Source organism: Tiliqua scincoides, chromosome 5, assembly GCF_035046505.1.
Source record: "Tiliqua scincoides isolate rTilSci1 chromosome 5, rTilSci1.hap2, whole genome shotgun sequence".
NCBI classification, from domain to species: Eukaryota; Metazoa; Chordata; class Lepidosauria; order Squamata; family Scincidae; genus Tiliqua; species Tiliqua scincoides.
In genome coordinates, this window is record NC_089825.1 from 5917281 (window position 1) to 5939173 (window position 21893).

The 21893-nt window shown below is 47.1% G+C and overlaps 1 protein-coding gene and 2 pseudogenes across 11 annotated transcripts in view; all 3 read left to right on the forward strand.

The window, feature by feature from the left end:
- LOC136654387 (sodium channel protein type 5 subunit alpha-like) overlaps positions 1-21893 on the forward strand; it is a 319548-nt gene that overhangs the window by 201819 nt on the left and 95836 nt on the right. For all 11 annotated transcript variants that reach the window (XM_066631371.1, XM_066631373.1, XM_066631374.1 and 8 more), the window contains one exon: positions 16860-17327. In XM_066631371.1, coding sequence (XP_066487468.1) covers positions 16860-17327 — 468 coding nt within the window. The remainder of the gene's footprint in view (positions 1-16859; positions 17328-21893) is intronic.
- LOC136655186 (5S ribosomal RNA) lies at positions 12556-12676 on the forward strand (annotated as a pseudogene).
- Positions 16486-16602, forward strand: LOC136654699 (5S ribosomal RNA; annotated as a pseudogene).

The following is a 21893-nucleotide window of genomic DNA, read 5'->3' on the forward strand; positions in this document are numbered from 1 at the left end:
TCTTGGGGGGGGGAGGAATATTGGGATGCTTAAGAGGCAAAAGGGGATTTAAATCCCCTTACACTTCTGTAGGCCTCCCAGCCCACAATTGGTCTCCTCGGCCCTGCACTAAGCAATTTTTCTAGCACAAATCTGAGTACAGAAAGTGGAAAAGGAGGCTGCAAGAAATGGAGATAGGATCTGGTACTTGCCACAAAAGCCAGATCCTCCCGCAGTCTCCCAGTCCCTGTTCTGCCCTTCCCCCTCCACTCCCACCTTTCCCACTGACTTACCTGCTGTGGTGGGAGAGCCAGTGACACGGGAGGGAAGGCACTAACCTTCCTACTGCATCCCAGCAGCGCACCACTGAGCATGCTGCTGGAAACTACAGTAAGGCATTTTCCCGGCAGCTCACAGTAGAGGAACGCTCATTCCACCAGCACTCGCCACCCACAGCTGTGAACCATTCAAGGTTGCAGGTGAGGGACCTTGAATGCAATTCTCAGAGGGAAAGCAGGCTGTCACCGTAATGAACAAATAAAGCATGCCAAGTTAGTCCTGAACATCTGCAGCTGCGTGACACCTAGGACGTTCTCTGCGTGTGCATGCATGGGCGTGAACACCCTGTAGGGCAGCAAAAGCACCTGGCGCCTATATAGAAAATAGGTTAAGATGTTTTCTCCGTAGGAGATGAAGAAGGGGTGTAGTTAATGCACCTGCCGCACAGTTATGGTCCAGAGGGGCGATGTGTTATTGACTAAGGGAAATGGCTATCAGCTGGGAACACAGTGAAGGAAGTAATAGACACAGTACTTCTTTTAAGCCAATAGCAAACTGTAAACCAATGGAAGTCCGTCCCGCCCCCCCACTAAAAATAATTCTGAGAGTGGACACAATCAGGATCAGAGCCGTGGCAGGGGCAAAATACTAACTCCCCTCCACCCCCTGCGGCCGTTTTGACTGGTTTGTGCCCCCTGTGCTACACTGATAAAGCAACCTATCCCCTCATCAGGCCATGATAACTGTTAGTAGCCATGTCCAATGTGACCCTAATCCCCACGGCATATATACTAGTTAGGATCAGTATGGGTAGTACATTGCACATTGATGCAATGTGTAAGTTGCATCACCTGGAATATCCCTGCTCTTTCCTGAGGCACTGCCTGCTCTTTTCATAGACCATTCTAGACCTAAATCAGATGTGTGACCAGCTGCCATGCCAACAGAGCCATAAACAACCGTTCTGTGTTCTAAATAATTATGCCCTCATCATCCACAGAAATGGCCACTCGTATTTCAGTATTCTTACCCAGGCCCTCAGATCTTGTGTTCTATTGGACTGAATGCACATCACTAGCCAGGCATCCACCAATCTGCTTGTCAGAGATAAGTGTCCCTGGCCCTCTCATCAAATGGGCACCCAGCAGTACACGGATTTCCCCAGAGCTCTCATTTGGCAGTACAAATGAGAGGAGACTCCATCTATGCCTGAAACTCTCTGTCTGTGAGTTAGAAGAGACATAACAGGGTCTTAATCATGACTTGCTACAGCACTCCTTTTATTGAGGTGCAGATGTGTCCTGGGTCTCAATGGATGTTTCTTCTCAAGACCCTCCCTGTTCCATCTTTTCTCGCTGGTCATGCATGATGATTGTACCTCTTTTGCTGACTCTGCCAGAGCTTAAATGGATCAATGTTGGCATTTATTCACCAGTAAGCTCGAGGCAGGAACCAGCTTCCTCCTCCCACAGGTGGACTTACAATGGGGGAGATGTTGGGCTTGCCAGAGCCCTTTGGATTGGGTGTGTAGGCTGTGAAAGCAGCCAGGCCCCCCTGGAGGGTGCTCCAGGACAAGGGGGTCTGATTCCCAGCTGGTGCAGGGTCCAGGGAATCCCAGGTCCCTCCACAGACACAGTAACCTTCTGCAGAGGGGACCATATTGCTCAGCTAGTGGTCAGGTCCAGTTTCCCCTTGTCCTGGCTCCCTCCTCCTTTTTCTTCTCCTCTTGCTCCTTCTCACAAGTCTACTCCAGCTTGATCAGGCTCAGTTGCTTTGTCTCCCAAAGTGTTCCCTTCGTTGGTTCAACTGGAGCCACTAGCAGGCCCCGATGGTTCCGGTTTGGTTGGCCCAACCGCAACACCAGTAGTCCAGGGGATTGGGCCAACATGAACCCCGCACCGCTTAGCTCCATTGAAAATAAGTGATCAATTCTACCCTAAATGTGATTTGGGTCTCTAGGGAACATCCTCTTCTCCTTAAGTGACTTGACTTTCAGAATTCTGTGTGCAAGTACGTAATTCCCAGGAGCTAAAGGTTTCAGGCATAAACATCATCCATTATGTTCTATGAAGCTGTGTTTTGTTTTGAAATGGAAGGCTGTACTTTTTGGAGACATTTCTTAAAATAAGATGCATCAGAAAACAAATTATGTTCCTTCAATATCTTGAGTCTTACTTGGCCGTAAGAGCCACGGCCCAAGTACGGAATGTGTGATCTCACAGTCATTCGGAAATCAACAACATAGGATGTCAAAAGTGTAGGATTATGACTTCGCTGCAGGATAAAGAAGAAAGTGGACTGGGAGTGTGGAAATAAGCTTCTTATCCTGGCACAAATAGCTGAAATAGCCCAAAAGGGAACAATATAGAAGATAACTGGTCATGTAAATTGCTTTTGGAAGGAGTGCTTCCTTTTAGAAACTTTACTCGGGGTTGATGATTTTCAAAAGGGTTAGCAAATGTACTCCTATTATAGGGAAGGATTCTCTGTTGGCAGGAAGGAGATGGATTAGATAACAGGGTCTCTGGCTTTCTCTCAGAGCTCCAGCGTTGCCAACGCCATGAAATTGCCTTTCTGTACTGTTTCCATTTGCAATCTCGAAAGTACTCTCAGTTATCTCCAAACTGAATTAATTCAGTGTTTTAAGTTCCCAGGACTCACAGAGCAAGGTAATGCATGCAGCAGTAGCATAGCTAGAGGGGGTGCAAAGCACTAAGTTTTGCAGGTGCCTGAATGTGCCGTGCAAGCGGACCCTCCCCCTCCCCTTTGGAACCATTCTGGGCAGTGGGAGCAAAATGGAGGCAGAATGCCTCTCTTTTGCTACCACAGACTGGAATGCCGCCAAAGGGGAGGGGGAGGGTTCGCTTGCACGGCGCGTTCAGCTGCCTGCAAAACTTAGTGCTTTGCACCCCCTCTAGCTATGCCACTGGCATGCAGACTTATGTAGCTTCTTGCAAGGTTGTGTGTCATCTCAATATAAGAGCATTCCAATTTCACAGCACAGTATCCAGAATGTTCACTAAGAAAATCAAATGCTGTTATCAAAATAACATGCGAATTTGTGTGTTTACTTAAAAAAGTAATGGTCTTCCTTCTAACAAGAGGAAGAGGACAGACATTCCTGACAGTTTCAGCTGACCCAGCTCCACTCTTGCTTTAGAAATTGCAGTAGGTAAGGCCACATACTTGTGCTTTGCCATGATGATCTCCTAGCTTTCTGACAATCGGTTCTTCTGGGCAGATTGTGGGCAGGAGAAGCCATGGCTCAGTGACAGAGGAATACTTTGCTAGCAGAGAAGACCCCAGATTCAGTAGCACATTTCCAGTTAATGTTACAGGTCTCTTATCTCTGCTTGAAGCCAAAGAGCAGTGGTGTAGCTACAGGGGTGACGGTGCGATAAGTATTGCAGGTGCCACAATGCACTGTGTAAGCAACCCCCCAACACTTGCCATCAGAGCCATTCCAGGCAGTGATGGCAATGTACAGGAGGATCAAAAATTCATAGGATCAATGACTCCCTATCCACAGTTTGGTATTCCAGGAACCTAATCCCATCAGATAATGAGAATTGACTGTATCTGTGGAAGAAGGGGCAACACATGAGCTTCTGTCTTACCTTCTCCTTTGGAACTTGACCACTAGCCCATCTTAGTCCACATCATCTACCAATCCCTGTTTGCCAGTGTCAGAAGATGATTGCCAGCCTCTCTCTGACCACATGCCCAGGAGTGCTTTCACCCAGCGTTGACTGGTTCACCAGCTGCAGCCCTTACTTGAGGAAGGAAGTCTGGCCACAGTCACCCACTCTTTGTTCACATCTGGTTTGGATTCTGGCAACATGCTTGACATGGGACTGCCCTTCAAAAGTATTGGGAAGCTGCCACTGGCTGAGAATGATGCAGGACTTGTGTTGCGGGGGGGTGGGGGGGTGGGAGCACATTACTCCCATTAGGCAGGAATGACACCAGATTCCTGTATGCTTCCAAGTCCAATTCAAAGTTATGGTCATTACCTTTAGAACCTATATAGTTTAGAGACCCTCAATTAGGAGTTCCCTCAGCCATATGAATCTATGCATCCATTAAGAACTTCAGGGGAGCTCTGTATGTACCACCTTTGAGCAAGGCATGACTGTTTTGCACCGTAATCTGCTGCATACATAGCCTCCCTGGATGTGGAACTTCCAGTACTCAAGGACACCTTTGTCTGTTCCGGTATCCGCGGTTGCTGGAGTGTTTTATTTTTTTTGTCTGTCTCTAATTGCTATCTTAGATTGTCAGACCTGGTAGTATTATAAATTGTTTTTTAAACTCTTGTTAGCTGCCATGGAACTATCTAGTGAAAGTCAGGATATAAATGAATCAAGGGATACCTTTGAACTCAGCCAAGTGAGGCTATTCCAGAGCATCCCCACTGCCCCAAGAGGCGCGATGTATGTCATCATCCTGACCGCGTGAGGCTGACTGCCCCAGGAACACCCCTCTCAAACCCATGATAGGATTTTCTGCCCCGAACAGTCCCAAGCGAGGTGTTGAGTGAGTGCTGTCAACCCTCAGTATCCTCTGAGTGTCCTGAAAAATGAAGGCCCCCAGGAAAAAGGGATGGATGTATTGTCTTTCTGAAGTCAAGGGAGAGCCTTTGACAAAATGTATGTTCTCATGGGGACATGTTCCTTTATGTTCTCATGGGGTTGACAAATTGTAATAAGGATAAAGGGGGGGATGATTGGGAACCTGTATACAATTGGTGGGGGGGGGATTCAGATGTGAAATATATGATTGTTCAAGTAAGGACAGTAACCACAGCAACAGAGAGGTTATATCTGCTCTAATTCCAGAATGTATTTCAGACAGCAGAATGTTTTTTTTTTCCTCAGCTAGCTCAGGTTGAACAGTGCTGAGTCCTGATTGCGAATAGAAAAAAGCAGCGCTCTGTTATCTGGGAAGATATTGATGGACAGGGGCAGGATGCAATTCTCGATGCCTTCTGTGAATGGATTCTACCTCAGAGACACTGAAGGAGCTGGGGAGGGGTGAAGGAAGAGACAGGTTGGGCTCAGTGCTTTCTGAAAGCAGCATGACTTCAAGCTGCTTGGTTCACATATATGACTGTACATCATCTCTACACAAGGGACTGGTTCACACACGCACAATATCCTCATTGCCTGATGGCTGCCGGGTCAAGGGGTAACTTGCCTCCCAGATTGAACACCATAGGAAGAAACAGTGTCAGGTCAAATTCAATGGAGACAATTTATATGTTCATCAGTGAGTCATCAATTGTATGTGCAACCTCCTGGCTCTATCTCAGAAGGCCAGATGCAAGGGAAAGCACCAGGATGCAGGTCTTTTGTTGTGTGCTTCCTGAGACATCTAGTGGGCCACAATGAGATCCAAGAAGCTGGACTAGATGGGCCTGTGGCCTGATCCAGCGGGGCTCCTTAGGTTCTTAACTGGCTCTTGAGGAATGGGAGCTGAATGTCTGAACGGGCATCATTGCACAGGTCTGTACTTGAAGCGTTATGGGACTTCTGTCTGTGATGTTATTTCTGTGTCGTCCAGCATCTGCAAGCAGGGCCGTCATTTGCTGTTGCATTTATCGAGTAATGACTTACATGCATGGATTGAAATGTATCTCACTGGAAGAGCACATACTTTGCATGCATAGGATCCTATGTTCAAACCCTGGCAACATCTCTAAGTAGGACTGAGTAAGAACCCTGTCTGAAATTCTGGAAAGCTGCTGCAGTTCAGTTTAGACAACCCTGAGCTAGAGGGACCAATGATCTGATTCAGTAGAAGGCCATTTCATATGTATATCTTGTCTTTCCTCCATGGAATTCAAGGAGGCATAGGTACAGCTCCCAGACAGTCACCCATCCAGGTGTTTGCCAACCCAGACTTGCCAAGCTTCAGTGAGGTCACTGCATCAGAGATCCTGGCTGGGATCCTTTGGCCTATGGCAGAGCCTAATCTGTTCTGGACCTGATCTGGAATTGGGACCTATTTTATGGGCAGTCAGCAGACAACTGGAAAATTAATCTGTTTCCTCTGATTAATTCCAGGACGCAGGTGTGTCTCCGCAAGGGACTCATTTCTGCTGTGTCAGCACCAAAGGAAATTTGCTGCACCCCAGTTTTTCAAGAATAGTGATTTCTGAACAGCACAGAAGTGGATTAGTTAGTGCAAAAGCTGTATACTGGGAGCAGATTCATCATGAGTTATTCCTGTATTAGAAAAGCATGTGCAGATGCATTGTGGTTAAAATTGGTCCATGGTAACTTCAACAGAAGTGACAACCTAAGTGAGGGGGTAGATCAAGCAAATGGACACCGCACATAAAATGGCTTGATGTATCTAAACATTAGAGTGTGTGCCGTCCAAGCTGGCTCTTCAAAAATAATAGCAAGCAGTGGTGTCTCAGGTTTAGTTTACTTTGCTTAAAAGCAGAGACTTCTCCATATGCTTCTGTGTACGTGTGTCTGTGTGTTGAGTGTGTTTATTTTAAAATGGCTGTAAGAGAACACAAATAACCTCTGATAAATAATACCCAGAATGAAAAGGTATCTTCTTTACAGGCACAGGTGTACTTGGATAAAATTACCCAGCTATGAAAAAAGAAATACTTGAAAGACTTAAATAAAAAAGCAGCAAAAACAAAATGTTGGAGCGCTGCACCCCTCAATGGGTACATCTTTGATGGGCAGGGAGCCTGAACCATTTCACAATATGGGTGCCAAGGGAGGCCCAAGACGTGTTCAAGGTGGCGTCAGTCACGTAGCAGCCTGTGGTGGTTGTCATTTCAGGCTGTGAAATGATACTTTTTTTTTGTTGAACCAACAAGTCATGGGCAAACCTCTAACCCCCACCACCCAGTCCTCAGTGGAAGTCATTCAGGGAAGCCAGATATTTTGCCACATCCACAGCTTAAATTGAGCATGAAATTGAGGCTGAAGCAAATTGCCGCTCCCCCACACACACTGACAACTTTCTTCCTGTAGCCCCTTTCTTCTCCCAAAGTTTCCTGTAGTGCCTGGTACTGCATGAGGGCCTCCTTGTTGCTCTAAATGCTACTATGCAAAGGCCCTCAAGTCCCAGGAACCCGGAGTGGCCCTGGGCTCAGTCACACTTACTCATAGAAGCTTTTAGTTAAGGCCAAATGGAGGGCTCACTGAAAGGTCTGTGCAGAAAGGGAGGTCACCTGGCAGGATCTGCCCACCTCCTTATGAGAATGTGGTATGGTCATGGATAGTTTGCTGAATCCGAGGGCATGCAGAAGAAAGGATTCTGTCTTATCCCTTGCAGCGATCTCCATGGTGGTGCCAAGAAGGACCTCATTCCCCTCTGGGAATCTGAAATCTGGTGCTTCTTCCCACTCTGAGATAAGATCAAAACCACACAGTCGTGTGCTGGCTGTGCCCCCAGCTGGATTCTAGCTGCCACCAGAAATAAAGAGTTGGGGACATGTTTCCACCCTTTCACCCAAGGAGTGGAGTCTGTCTGCCGACTGACAGCCCTCATGCTGAGTTACTTGAAGAGGGAGAATGATGGGGCCAGCTTGTCCAAACTCCTTGCTTTGCTTCTCGTCCTCTCTCACCCACTCCTCTCCAGACAATCACATGCACTCCAACCTTCTCTGGGTAACATCCAAGGCTGAGCAAGTTGTTGGAGATGGGAGACTGATTCCTTGTTGGGTTAAAGCATTAGGCAGCTTGGTTTTATACAAATCAAAGGAAAAGATTTATTGGGGATTAAAATGAAACAAGGCAAAAAAGCAGACAGTCAGTCAAGTTACATATTTGAGATCAAGAGGCAAAAAACAAAATACCGTAGATATTCGCCTATAGTACGTGAAATTTTTGCCAAGTAATCAAGTTCCAATTCTCACTTCGCCTTATCTCCAGGTCAATCAGAGGCCAAAGCCTTTCAACTTTGAAAAGTTTTATTGCTCAAGGACAGACAGGCGCCAAGTTTCTCCAGCAGCAGGCAGGCACAGCTCCTTAGAAGCAATTGGTTAACCTTTTATTCTCCTTCCTTCTGCTGCAGCCTGGTTCTGCTTGGCAAATGCTTGCAAAGCAGGTCTGTTTTTCGAAACACCAGGATGGGAATCCTCCTTTCCATCTGAAGCAGGATACAATTCAATGCGCCCTTACTTAAGAATAACACCCATGGAAAGCAGTGGGTCTACTTCTGAGTAAAAAGGGTTGCAAATATATGCAGCTGCTTCTGTCTGCTGTGAATTGAATTCCACACTCCCAGTTATGTGTTATGGATTGTATGTTGTATGTAGAGCTTCTGGCTTAACACACCAGACACCTTAAAGTTGGATTTGATTCCTGGTTCTCCTGCAGTGGTTCCCAACCTTTTTCACTTGCATATCTCTTGGCAGCCTATTTCCATAAATTGTACCCTTCATATTAGCAACATGTTTGTAATTAATAATCATCTCCTCTCTATGAAAGCCCAGACTTCATATATTTATCACAGGGTTTTCTCTTTTTCTCTGTTTGAAGAACAGAAGACTCTGCCTTTGCACTGTTTTGCACCAGAAGTGTGCTGAGAAATTCTGGGTGATTGATCACTTTCCATATTATGTTTCAGCTTTTTTACTGTGCTGGTTTTCAATCACTGGTTCATACATGAATTGATGACCAAAAACTAGCTATTGGTGGGGCTTTCACAGCCAACTAGCTACCTCCCTTCCTGCCTTGCTGGTCCTTGCAAGGCATTCTGGAGCACGACCTGCCCTTTGCTACCATTATGCCATTCTTTTTCAAGTACCCCTAAAGGTCCTGTTGAGTGTCCCTGGGAGTACATGAATACCAGGTTGGGAACCACTGTTTTACTGGTATGTAGTTTGCAGTGCACTTACTCTGATAGTGTTTACAAAAAGGTGATGAAGACCAGAATTTAAAAAGAATAAAAATGTATCTTATGATCTTTTACTATGTTTTTTAATAAATTAGAGACTACAGTTCTTAGGTAACAATTAGTGGTGGGTTATTTTTCAGGATCTGGCCTCGAGTAAGATTAGACAAAACTATAGTCAGACACCCCCCTAAGTTTAACCCCTGACTTATCCGAGGGTCATAGAAAATTCCATGATTGTTGGCTCAAAACCTGCCCTCGACTCATCTGTGGGATCGACTTATAGGCGGGTGTCTGTGGTGGGTGAATGCTGTGTCTAACCTAGACTTCCCTGACTTCAAACATACACTTGCAATACAGCATCTTCCTTGCACCAGAGAGACAGGGCTTCTTGAGAGTTAACCCTTTCCTAATCAGACAGCATTATGGCTTGTGTCTTGGTTTGGCTGGTTGGCAACCTTCAGTCTCGAAAGACTGTGGTATAAGCCTACAGCACCCGGTATTCCCAGGCGGTCTCCCATCCAGGTATTAACCAGGCCTGAACCTGCTTAGCTTCTAAGATCAGACGAGATCGGGCATGGTTTGGCTGGCACCTTGCAAAACCCAAATGACATCTTCCAATTCCCGGGCATCTTGCTCTCTCTCAGTCCAGCTGGGCCACTCTCTTTTATCCCACATGTGGGTCACTTAGCCCTTCTAGCTCCGATAAGCTGGTATAAATTCAAATTTCCCTCTCCCAAGTCAAGTGAGCAACTGGACCAATGACCAGTGGGGCCTAGGTTTCAGTCAAGGCTGTTGTGGGACTCCAGTTTACACCAAGGAGGAAGGCTGTGTGGGATACGTGACCTAGAGCTCTGGTCAGAATGTGACAGGCTGCTTTCTAATCAGCCTCAGTTTAAAGAAGGAACTGTCTTTTAGGAAGAAAAGGAGTTTTTCTCAGGAGAGTTCTGCCCGTGACAGCTCTTCTCAAACAATGTCTAGAGGGTTGGCTTTTCCCATTTCTACCAGTAGATGAATGTCAGATGTGAAAAGTTTCAATGTCCCTGCATTTCTTGAAAGATGGCTTTTAAAAATAGGTCTTTTCTCTTTTTTCCCCACTCTAAGCATACAACAACATGATGTGATTTTGTTTCCAAAGCTGTGGCTACTTCATTTCCATTGGCTACACAGTAGGTCCCTGAGATATCTCTTGCCCTGGCAGAATTTTCTGAGATGGGAAATTTGAATTTCTGGTGTGGAATGGAGCCAATTGCCTGCATCAGTTCTCATTATGTCTGTGTGTTAGGTGGTCACTTGCTCTAGTACCTCAAATGCCATCCCTGCTGTGCGTACCATTCTCTACTGAACATAAGTTTACAGAAATGGAAAAGGTCATTTTACTACCATGCAATTAGCTTTTTTGTTCCCGCTTTTGGTTTATTGCTTTGATCCATTCATCGAATTCAAACACCTGTCCATTCAGTGCTGGGGACGATGGAGGCTTTTCTCACTGGACAATGGAATATATGCCACTGATGCCAAAATGCATTCATGCTAATCACGGTGATTATGGTGAGTGCCTGATGGATTAATAATGACAGGATACTTTGGAACAAGTGGTAGCCGTGCAATTAAGGTCATGTTGGCTTGCAATAATTCTTAGGCTCGGATTTTAGTAATTAAACAGAAAGAGACCAAGAAAAGGATAAAAGAGCAACCTGCCTACATAAAGTATCACCCAGAATTTGGGCACCTGGGGCCTGGGGTTCCCTGCTTTTGAAATCATTGTGGTTTCTTGGAAGAGTGCACCTAATCTAGTGTTGTCACTCATACTTTAGAAGCTTCGAGACTGCACTGGACAGTTGCAATGTAGTCTTTGTGGGATGCCTGAGAAGGCTGGAAATTGCAGTCTGGTTATTACCTGCTGTTAAGTGCTATGTTCTTGTATTTCATTTAAGGGCCCAATCCTATCCAAATTTCCAGCACCGGTGCAGCTGCAATGCAGCTGCAAGTGAAAGGAACACATGTTTCAGATACCTTGAGAAGGCCTCAGTGACTGTCCCTCCATCACAGGATGCAGCACACACCCCATTGCTACAATTGCACCAGCACTGGAAAATTGGATAGGATTGGGCCCTTAGGCTGCAATCCTAACCACACTTTCCTGAGAGTAAGCCTCATTGAACAAAATAGGACTTACTTCTGAGTAGACCTGGTTAGGATTGTGCCCTTAGTCTTTTGTTGCTATGTGTGTATATTGTATACATGCATTTAGTCAAAATTTCCAGGGTGATTCCACACAAATAAAACAGTAAAATCAGGGGGGAAAAATTGCAATCATTTTTTTTCTTTAAATGAGAATAAAAATAAAAACTGGCAGACTGAAAAAAGCAGTGTAATATCTTACCACCTGATTCGTGTAAGGTGATAAAAAATATTCCCAGGAAAATGAAAAATGTCTTTGCTGGTTCCAGAAAGCAGTTAAGGCACCAAGGAGAGAATGCTACAGACACTACCACAAAGAATACTGACTTCTCAGGCACTATCCGTCTCACTTGGGATGGTGGGTGCACCCAGAGGGAAGCCTCAGTGTGCAGGTAGTGGGAGACATGTGGGACACATGTGGGAGGAGGAGACTTTCTTGCAGGCACCTGGACTCTGTTCCATGTTGCACTCTGAAGGTTAACCCCAGTGGCATAGCTAGAGGGGGTGCAAAGCACTAAATTTTGCTGGTGCCTGAAAGCGCCATGCAAGTGGCCCCTCCCCTTCAGACCCATTCTGGGGGGTAGGAGCTAAACGGAGGCATTCCACTTCTCTTTTGCTCCCACCACCCAGAATGGCTCTGAAGGGGAGGGGGAGGAACTGCTTGCAGGGTGTGTTCAGGTGCCTGCAAAACTTTGTGCTTTGTACCCCGTCTAGCTACACCACTTGTGAGCCCAAGCACTTTGGGTCATGCTTGAGGCACTCCTCTTCAAACCCTAAATGAGCTTTCAAAGCAAGTGGAGACCCTGGAACCCAATCTAGTTCCCAGAGCTTTTCCATCTGGCTCCCTATCCTAGCTCATGACCCCCAAAATGTTTATTGCTTCCTTCTGGCCACTTTCTCTCCCATGAGTTAAGGCTCAAGCAAAGGAATCCACACCAAATTCTTGTGTGAACAGCTGCAGAAATTCTGTCCAAATTTGTCTTTTATGTCATTCAATCAAGGCAGAGATGTGTAAAGGGAGGACTCTGATGGCACTTCTGTTGGATGCACCGGGGCTAGGTGGCTGAAGAGTCCCTTGCCTCACTTGAGGTGGTTGAATGGCATCAGTGGAGAGCTTTACCAAAACCCTGGATGTTTGTGCTGGAGAGGAGGGGGAATCAGAACCCTTTTGATTTGTGCAATAGGTGGAGCCAATTCTGCTGAGCCCCCTTTAAGATTTGTTCCCAACCAGGCTCTTAGCAGTTTGCATAGCAGCAACTGTTACCCTGCACATGCCCAATCTTGTCTGATCTTGGAAGCTAAGCAGGGTCAGACCTGGTTAGTACTTGGATGGGAGACCACCTGGGAATACCTGGTGCTGTAGGCTTATACCATAGACTTTCGAGACTGAAGGTTGCCAACCAGGGACTTCAAGAAAATCTTCTCACATAGACTCAAAGTATAATTGTGCATCATAAAATAAATATGATGCAGTGTCATAGCTGGAGGGGGTGCACAGCGCTAAGTTTTGCAGGTGCCTGAATGCGCCATGCAAGCAGCCCCTTCCTCTCCCCTTCACAGCCATTCAGGGTGGTTGGAGCAAAATAGGCGAGTGCAGGGAAGCAGAGAGACGAATGCCTCCATTTTGCTTCCACTGCCCAGAATGGCTCTGAAGGGGAGGAGGAGAGGCTGCTTGCATGGCACGTTCAGGCGCCTGCAAAACTTAGTGCTTTGATCCCCTCTAGCTACGGCACTGATATGATGTCTCTTCTGTACTTTGAATCTCTTTTTTTTCCTGTTGAATTTCAGTGGATATCCTCGTGACGTTTCCTCAGTGTCTGAATCTTTGTAAGGACTCGGGTTTCACTCTTGCCAGTTTCATCTGCATGTGGTTGTACAGTACTGAATACATGAGGAAGGCTGGACTGAATCTCCATCTGGTGGGCAGAGCTGCCATGATCTTCTCCTTCCCACAAGCCAGTGGGGCATGGGAATAGTGGTGACGTTTCTCCTGGCAAGTTGGGAAAGTGGATGGAGTTGATACCAGTAGCGTAGCTACAGGGGGCTAGCGCGGTAAATATTGCAGGCACTGCAGTTCACCATGTAAACAAGCCCTCCCACTCTCAGTCAGAGCCATTGTGGGCAGTGACAGCAACATGCTGGACAGTGAATGGGAGAGGTTGCTTACACAGTATATTGTGGCAGGCTGCAATGCATACCTTGTTCCCCTCCCCCATAGCTGTGTTACTGGCCAGAGCAACCACTGGGTCTTTTGGCAAATGCAGAGAAAGCCAGGCTGTCATCTCACTACCCTGGGAGCAAGTTGAGAAGCTTCAGTTGGAGACACACCTGAGACCTGTCAAAACTGGCAGCCCCAGCGTTTGAGCTGGGAGAAGTCCCCCACCATGTACACCTCCCTTTTCTTCCAGGTTGTAATCTACCACAGAAGATGGCCCTTGGCCCAAAAGATGGTCCTTGGTCCCTGGCCAAGCTTTGCTTCCTCAGGCAAGTGAGAAGAACATAGAGGCACTCTGAATACACAAAACCGTTTTATACTGAGTCCACCTAACAAAGTATCGTCTACTCCAGGGGTGTCCAAAGTTTTTGGCTGGAGGGCCACATCATCTCTCTGACACTGTGTTGGGGGCCGGGGAAAAATAAGAATTAATTTACATTTAAAATTTGAATAAAGTTGCATAAGTTTACATAAATGAATATATTAAAGGTGAACTTATATGAATGAATGAAGGTCTTGCAATAGCTCAAGGCCTATAAAAGGCCTTGCACAAAGCAAGGCTGGCCTTTCTTTTGCTGCTGCTACTGCATCACAGACGTGAAACAGCAAGCAGTGGAGGGAGCCCTCATCCCACAGCTCACGCGAGAGGTCAAATAGTTGCCCTCACGCTGAGAGCAGTTGTGTCAGGCCAGTGCAGGCTCCAACAAATCTCCAGAGGGCCAGAGGCTCATTGGAGACTGGGGGCTCCGTGAGGGCCACATTGAGAAGTCTTGAGGGCCACATGTGGCCCTAGGGCCGGGGTTTGAGCACCCCTGGTCTACTCTGACAAGCATCAGCTCCCAAGGGTTTCAGGCAGTTGCTCTTTACCTGCTACCTGTTCCTTTTAGCTGGTGATGTTCCACTCTGCTACTCTGTGGTGTAGACAAGTGTTCCTTGCCATTTTGGACTCCCTTGAGCCAATGCCTTTTCACTGGAAGCATGACAGGTTCATCATCAGTGGTGGACCTCCCCAGCCCCACACCCCGGGGCAAAGGTCTGCGATGGCCCCTCGACTCACCTGAGCCTCACGGAGCCTTGTGCGGCTGTAGGTTGCATCGGGAAAGCTTCCTGAGGCTTCCCCGATGCTACAAACTGTGCTTCCAGAAAAAGGGAAGCACAGTTTTCGACCCCGTCGGGAGCCTCAGAGAGGCTTCTGTGGGGTCCTAAAACAGGACCTAGGAGAGGGGGGTAAAGGGAGTAATTTGTACCCGGGCCCAGGGTCTAAAGGGGGGCCCAGAAGCCAAAGGAAGGGGCCCAGAAATTTCCTGGGATCTGACATCTTCTTATCTACTCAGTCTTGTTGCCCGTACGGGATGCTGGGGACACTGCTGATGCCACATGGATGGGTAAACCTCCCCTCCCCTCACCCTGCTTCGCCCTTCCCTACCCCTATTCTGCTCACCTGTCACCACTCTCCCCCACTGTTTCACCCCTCCCCCTTTGCAAAGGGGCCCAAAAGAAACTTTGTATGCCCTGATAAAATTCCTCTGAGAGGCCCTGTCCTAAAGGCTCATGTCTGGGGCATTTGCACCATTGAATACAATGGGAGGTCCATCACTGCTCATCATCCTCCATAACTGCATGTAATTCTGTTATACGCTGCACAATATGAATGTAATAATCCGAAAGCTGAATGCGATTTTTTTTTTAAAGCACCTAATTTTGGAAGCATTTTCATTAACTCTCGTAAGGGTGACTGAGTCTTATTTGGAAAGCAGAAATATCATTGCATTATCTTGCCATATGTCCAGGTTCCTCCAAAGTAGGTCACTCAGTTCTCAAGTGATGGGCTGTAAAATATCATGGTGGTTTGTCTATGCAGGGGCTTGGACGTGTCATAGAAAATTATATTTTTCTTCTATGTTTTGGAAAAAAAAAAGTGTGTGTGTGGAGAGTTGTGGATGCTCATTGCCTGTTCATGTGGAGTTTGCAAAATATTGACTATTACTAGCATGTCTTCAAGTAACACTATAGAAAACGGGACTGCCAGCTCTAAGAGTGAGTTCAGGAAGCCTATTCCATGACGTATTTTTATGGCAAGGCATGATGAACTGTGGCAGGAGCATTCTAATTCAGATCTAGAAGATCTGGGTTCAAGCCCCATCTTTAGAGCATTAGTGTTGCTTTGCTGGATCAGCCTGAAATTCATCATGTCCAGTTTTCTGTTTCCAAAGGAGCCAGCCAGAAGCCTCCTGGGAGGCACAAACAGGGCATGAGACGACTTCATTAGCGATCAGTGCCCATTTCGAGACCTTATGCCCAATCCTATCTAAACCCCTTCCCTGCCGATGTAGCTGTGCTACCAGAGAGTGTGTTGCATCCTGCAGGGGGACAGTCCCTGAGGTCTCCTCTCAGTATGGGAACATTTGCTCCCTTGTTTTGGGGTAAGCTTCTGCTGCCCAAATGGGTCTACTTGTGCCAAGACTTGTGGCAGTGATTTAGTTAGTGCAAGCCTGAGTGCACCCAGGAAGGTGGATCAAGACCAGGAAATGGGATAGGATATTGGCAGCACTGCTGTTGCCAATACCAGTAGCATAGCCGGTGGGGGTGCACAGCACTAAGTTTTGCCCGGCACTTTACCATGCCAGTGGCCCCTCCCCATTGGAGCCATTCCAGTGTCTCATGTTTTGCTCTAGCGGCCCAGAATGGCTCTGTAGGGGAGGGGAGGGCTGCTTGCATGCCGCAGTGAGGCACCATGCAAAAGTGTTTTGCACCCCCCTCTACTGGCCAGTACTGCCCACTTCCTGAACTCAACACACACATCTCCCTGCCCCAGTCTCCACCCCATTCTGCCTCTCCCCCACCCATTCCTGGGCCAACTGACCAGCACCAGAGCGGTTCTGCAGGCCACCGGTGTGGCTGCCCTCCTCTTGTGGAGGCAGGCTGGCTACCCTGAATGGGCATTGTCATTTGGCATGCTGGACAGCAACTGTTACCCTTCACATGCCCGATCTCGTCTGATCTCGGAAGCTAAGCAGGGTCAGGCCTGGTTAGTACTTGGATGGGAGACCGCCTGGGAATACCGGGTGCTGTAGGCTTATACCATAGTCTTTTGAGACTGAAGGTTGCCAACCAACCGCCAGGCCATGAGTTCCAGTGGGGCAGTGTACCCATAGGATTGGACCTCACCACTTTGTTTCTGGACCTCACCACTAGTTTTATACATTGTGTGAAGCAGTCCTTCTTTTTGTCCATCCTGCATGTGGATAGAGTTACCACCTATGAGGGCACTTGAATTCCCAAACCCTGAATGCTAATCCTCCAGGGTGATTGTCCTAATTTCACTTCATTTCAGGTGCTGAACCTATTTCTTGCCTTGCTGTTGAGCTCATTTAGTGCCGATAACCTTTCAGCACCAGATGAGGATGGGGAGATGAACAACCTGCAGCTTGCCTTCGCGCGTATCAACAGGGGTCTTAACTATGCCAAGCGTGCGATGTGGGATTTCTGCTGCAGCGTCCTCAGGCAGCCCAAGGCCACTGCGGAGAAGAAAGCCATGATGAAGCTTGCCGCCCAGAACCCAGCCGTTCTTCACAATTGTGTCAACAACCACACTGCCATGGAGTTCAGCAAAGAAGAGGTGACCCCGAACGAGAATCACACCGATGACGGGACTGCAAGAAAGCAGGAGAAACCGCAGGTGGCTAACAACCCCAATGATGACTTTATGACCAATCCAGACTTGTCTATTTGTGTGCCCATTGCTGTGGGGGAGTCTGATATTGAAGATGATGAGCAGAGCACCTTCACAGAAACAGACCAGGTAAGTTCCTCCTCAAAAGACTTATTGATGTAGTTGCCAACCTTTCTGACAAAGGAGCACCAAGTCAGGTCCAAGGTGTATGCTACTTCTGTATGAAATGTGCATCCTCCCCCCACACTTTGGGGTGGAGGTTGCTTCTAGTCTATGGAGCTGTGTAGCAAGCAGTAGTGCAGCACTGGAGGAAGAGGCTGCATCACAATTCTGAATCTATGCAATAGCCAGGCTTGCCTGTTGTCTGGGAATGCCAGAACATCTGCCTTTGCCACAGGTGGCACCCCTGTTGTAGATTGGACACCCAGGGTTGGTTGCAAAGATACGGGCATCGAACTTCAAGAACGGCACTGCTCCTGGCTCAATTTTTCATTAAAGGACTGATTTTAGATATATTTTAAAATAAAGCCCTCTTCTTTGCCCATTAGTGAGTGCGACGCTTGTATTAGCAAAGAAATATTTGGCATTGTGACTTCCAAGGTCATCTCTACACTTCTGTTTTAATGACACAGTTTGTCCTTTCCCTGTTCCAGAGAACTCTGCACAGATTTCAAGGGTCCTTGAACACATAATTCTCACTACCGTACTCAATTACAATTCCAAGGGTTTTTGCAAGGGGAAGCCCATGCTAAAGAGACACAGAACTTAGTAATACAAGTTCATTGTGTCATTGTATCTTCCTAAATGTCATTAGAACTTGAAGTCTTTCGCAAAGTAGACAGAGACCTTTAGTCATACTTTTGGTCTGGGTGATAAGCATGTCTTGGGTGATTGGGAGGGGAAGGGGAGGGTATAAATATTTTAAAATAAATAAATGTCATATCCTGTGAGTTGGTTTGGTATATTTCATGAATGCTTCATATTTGAGAGTTCAGTATTTATTACGGTAAGAATAGTTGTGTTTACCTGAGACATAAAATGCACAAAGCTTCTGTACATGAGGATTGAAAAATGTCTTGGTTTGACCTTCTAAGCAAGACTTCACTATGTGAAATTCTTCTTAAAGAACCCCAGCGGCTGAAACATTCCTTGGGGATGAGAATGTGCAGGTTTTATGGGAAGACAATCAGTTATGTCACCAAAACCCTGTAATCACCTGGTTGGCCTAGCCGATTGGCTTAGCTAACCCACAATGCTCAGATGCAACATAAATGCATCTGCAACATAATGTTGCAACATAATCTGCATAAATGCAACATAAAACATAAACATTATTCCTTCAGGCATTTCTCTACAACTTTATCTGAGCAACAGTTGGTGTCCAGGGTTTGGACAAAAATAGATGAAAGTTCAAGGTAACATGATAACAGTGCTGCCAATGCTATTTATGGGTCAATTTAGAATTTAGAGGGGACACAGACTTTTTTTGGGGGGAGGGTCTCCAAAGATGCTCATAATGATGACCCATTTCTAACCTGAGGTGAGTGGAGTTTGCCCACCACTAATGAATCAACAGGTAGATTTCGAATCTTGCGCTGGGTATATTGGAAAAAGCTGGTTGGACGCTGTCTAACATGCAGTGGGGTAGCTAGATGGGGTGCAAAGCAGTAAGTTTTGCAGGGACCCTCTTCACAGCGTGCATGTGGCCTCTCTCCTTTGAAGCCAGGTGGATGCCTCCATTTTGCGCCCACCGGCTGGAATGGCTCTGAAGGGGAGGGGCTCCTTGTATGCTGCAGTGAGGCTCCCTGCAAGACTTAGGGCGCAATCCTAACCCCTTATGTCAGTGCTTTCCAGCACTGGCATAGCGGCGCCAATGGGCCGTGTGCTGCATCCTGCAGTTGGGTGTCACTGACAGAGGCCTCCTCAAAGGAAGGGAATGTTTGTTCCCTCACCTCAGAGCTGCATTGCCCTTATGTCAGTGCTGGAAAGCACTGACATAAGGGGTTAGGATTACGCCCTTAGTGCTTTGCCCCCCTCTAGCTATGTCACTGCTTAATGTGATGGGGCTCCTCTGATGCAGAACCCCGTGTACTCCAGAGAAGGGAGCATTCCATGGTGCTCCGCTCTTCTCGCTGATCCACGAAAAGGTCACGGGAGTCTGACCTGAGAGTACCAAACCCACCCAGTACTTGTCTGCCATGATCAAGGGACTACTGCTGAGCTTTGCGGCTGCTGTTTAAAAACTTCTACTGTGATGGATTACCATTAATTACACATCTCTGGCCTTGATTTCTTAGATCTTGAAATCCATCGCTATGCAAAGGCACTGGACCAAGCCCTTGATTCCAGTTCCAGTAGGAGTCCATTCCCTCTTGTATTTTAAGCTGCTATGAAGCCCATTCCAAATGTTGTCCAGTCCTAAGGAAGGAATATTCATTAGTCCTGACAAAGGATTACTCCAGATGGAGGAATAATTGAAGGAGTGTGTAAACAAGGCCAGAGCTAGGCAAGAAAATACTGACATTTTGCATGTTGGACTGGTGGAGATTTTGTCAGTGTTATTACGCTTCTTTCTTGAGCAAGTACTGCTGCAATCCCTTATCTGAGGGGTTTCTAATCCATTTCACTCTGCAGATTATCTAGCAGGCGAGCCTCCAAAAATGTAGCCCATGGTGATGGTGCAGGGCGATGTGGCATGTGATGACCTCAGTGTGACAGTGAGGCCAGTCTGGTAGTGTAAACGGGCCCTTGTCACTTACTTGAGGAGGATATCCAGGACACCTGATAGAACAGCTCTGCAAACAAGTTTGAGACCCTCAAAGCCTTTGTGGAAGACATGAATATGAAGGGATTTGAAGGAAGAAAGGGGTTGAGAGGTGGTGCAACGTGGGTGTTTTTGATGCTATTCCATGTGCAAGGGATAGCAAGAAAGGGATAGTCAGCTGGCACAAGGTACTGGAGTCCAGGGAGGTGCGGTGGGTGGGGAAGCAGGTGAGGCAGAGCCTCCCCACTGGAGTCATTTGAAAAGCGCCGCCACCATGTGAGGCGCCCAAGGGTGTGAGAGCTTGGGTGCCTCACACAGCGGTGGCGCTTTTCGAAGGACTCTGGTGGAGAGGCTCAGCCTCATCTGCCTCCCCACCCACCACATGTCCCTGCTGGAGTCCTAAATATAGATGCATTGCAACCATGAAGGAACAAGAATTTCCAATAATGTCTCTCATGCTCGGTGCCCAATTTCCTGTGACATCAGGGAGAATGTGTCCATCAAGTTGGGTCCATGCTAAGCTAGTTTGCTTCTTGCCAGGAGGCTGTTTCTTTTTAATGCAAGAAAACCTCTCACTCCACCCCCCACCCCACCCCATTCTGCTGTAGGTGTAGGCTAGTTCAGTGTTCTTCAACCTTGGGGTTGGGACCTCAACGGATAGCGAAGCCTCAGTTGTGGGGTTGCCAAATCTCACAGGAATGAAAAATGTTGAAGACCACTGACCTAGAGCACCACCAGCTTAAGGGGGAGGCCGATGTACCCCTTCAGGTACCAGGAGATCGTCCCCCGGTCCCGCTCAGGCTCTTAGAAGTTGTGCTGAAATAGCTTTCCCTAGTGCCAGGCTTCATGGTAACGTTTTCAGCTTTCTCGAATAAGAATATTTGGTTATAGTGGACAGTGCTGGGACAGCAATACGTGGAGGGAGGGAGTGGGCAGCCACAGGGGAACTCCTTGGAACTCCTTGCCACAGGATGTGGTGCTGGCGTCTAGCCTAGACGCCTTTAAAAGGGGATTGGACGAGTTTCTGGAGGAAAAATCCATTATGGGGTACAAGCCATGATGTGTATGCGCAACCTCCTGATTTTAGGAATGGGTTAAGTCAGAATGCCAGATGTAGGGGAGGGCACCAGGATGAGGTCTCTTGTTATCTGGTGTGCTCCCTGGGGCATTTGGTGGGCCACTGTGAGATACAGGAAGCTGGACTAGATGGGCCTATGGCCTGATCCAGTGGGGCTGTTCTTATGTTCTTAACTACAATTCCCAGGAAGCCTTGCAGGTCTCTTGCTATCTGGTGTGCTCCTTGGGGCATTTGGTGGGCCGCTGTGAGATACAGGAAGCTGGACTAGATGGGCCTATGGCCTGATCCAGTGGGGCTGTTCTTATGTTCTTAACTACAATTCCCAGGAAGCCTTGCAGGTCTCTTGCTATCTGGTGTGCTCCTTGGGGCATTTGGTGGGCCGCTGTGAGATACAGGAAGCTGGACTAGATGGGCCTATGGCCTGATCCAGTGGGGCTGTTCTTATGTTCTTATGTTCTTAGGGGCAGCCTTCTCCTGGGTGGAAGCTTAGGAGAGAGGTAGAACCAATGATGGGTTCCCAGACTATTTATTTATTTATTTATTTATTTATTTATTTATTTATTTATATGCCACCTTTCCTATGCTCAAGGCAGTGCACAAAATAAGAATAAAGCACAAGAATAAAAACTAATTAAAAAAAAATATGAATAATAGCAGTTCTCTTCCTATGAACCCCAAAAGCGTTTAAACTCCCCCTTTTTTTAAAGGTGCCAGTGGAGGAGCAGCTCACCCCCTTTTTGATGAAAATATGCACGTTAGTTTCTAGTTTAGAAAGAAGGCTGGAAACCGTCATCCAAACGGAAAGGTTACAGTCTGGTTTTGGCATTCTGTGATTCACTTGAGTTTCTTAAGC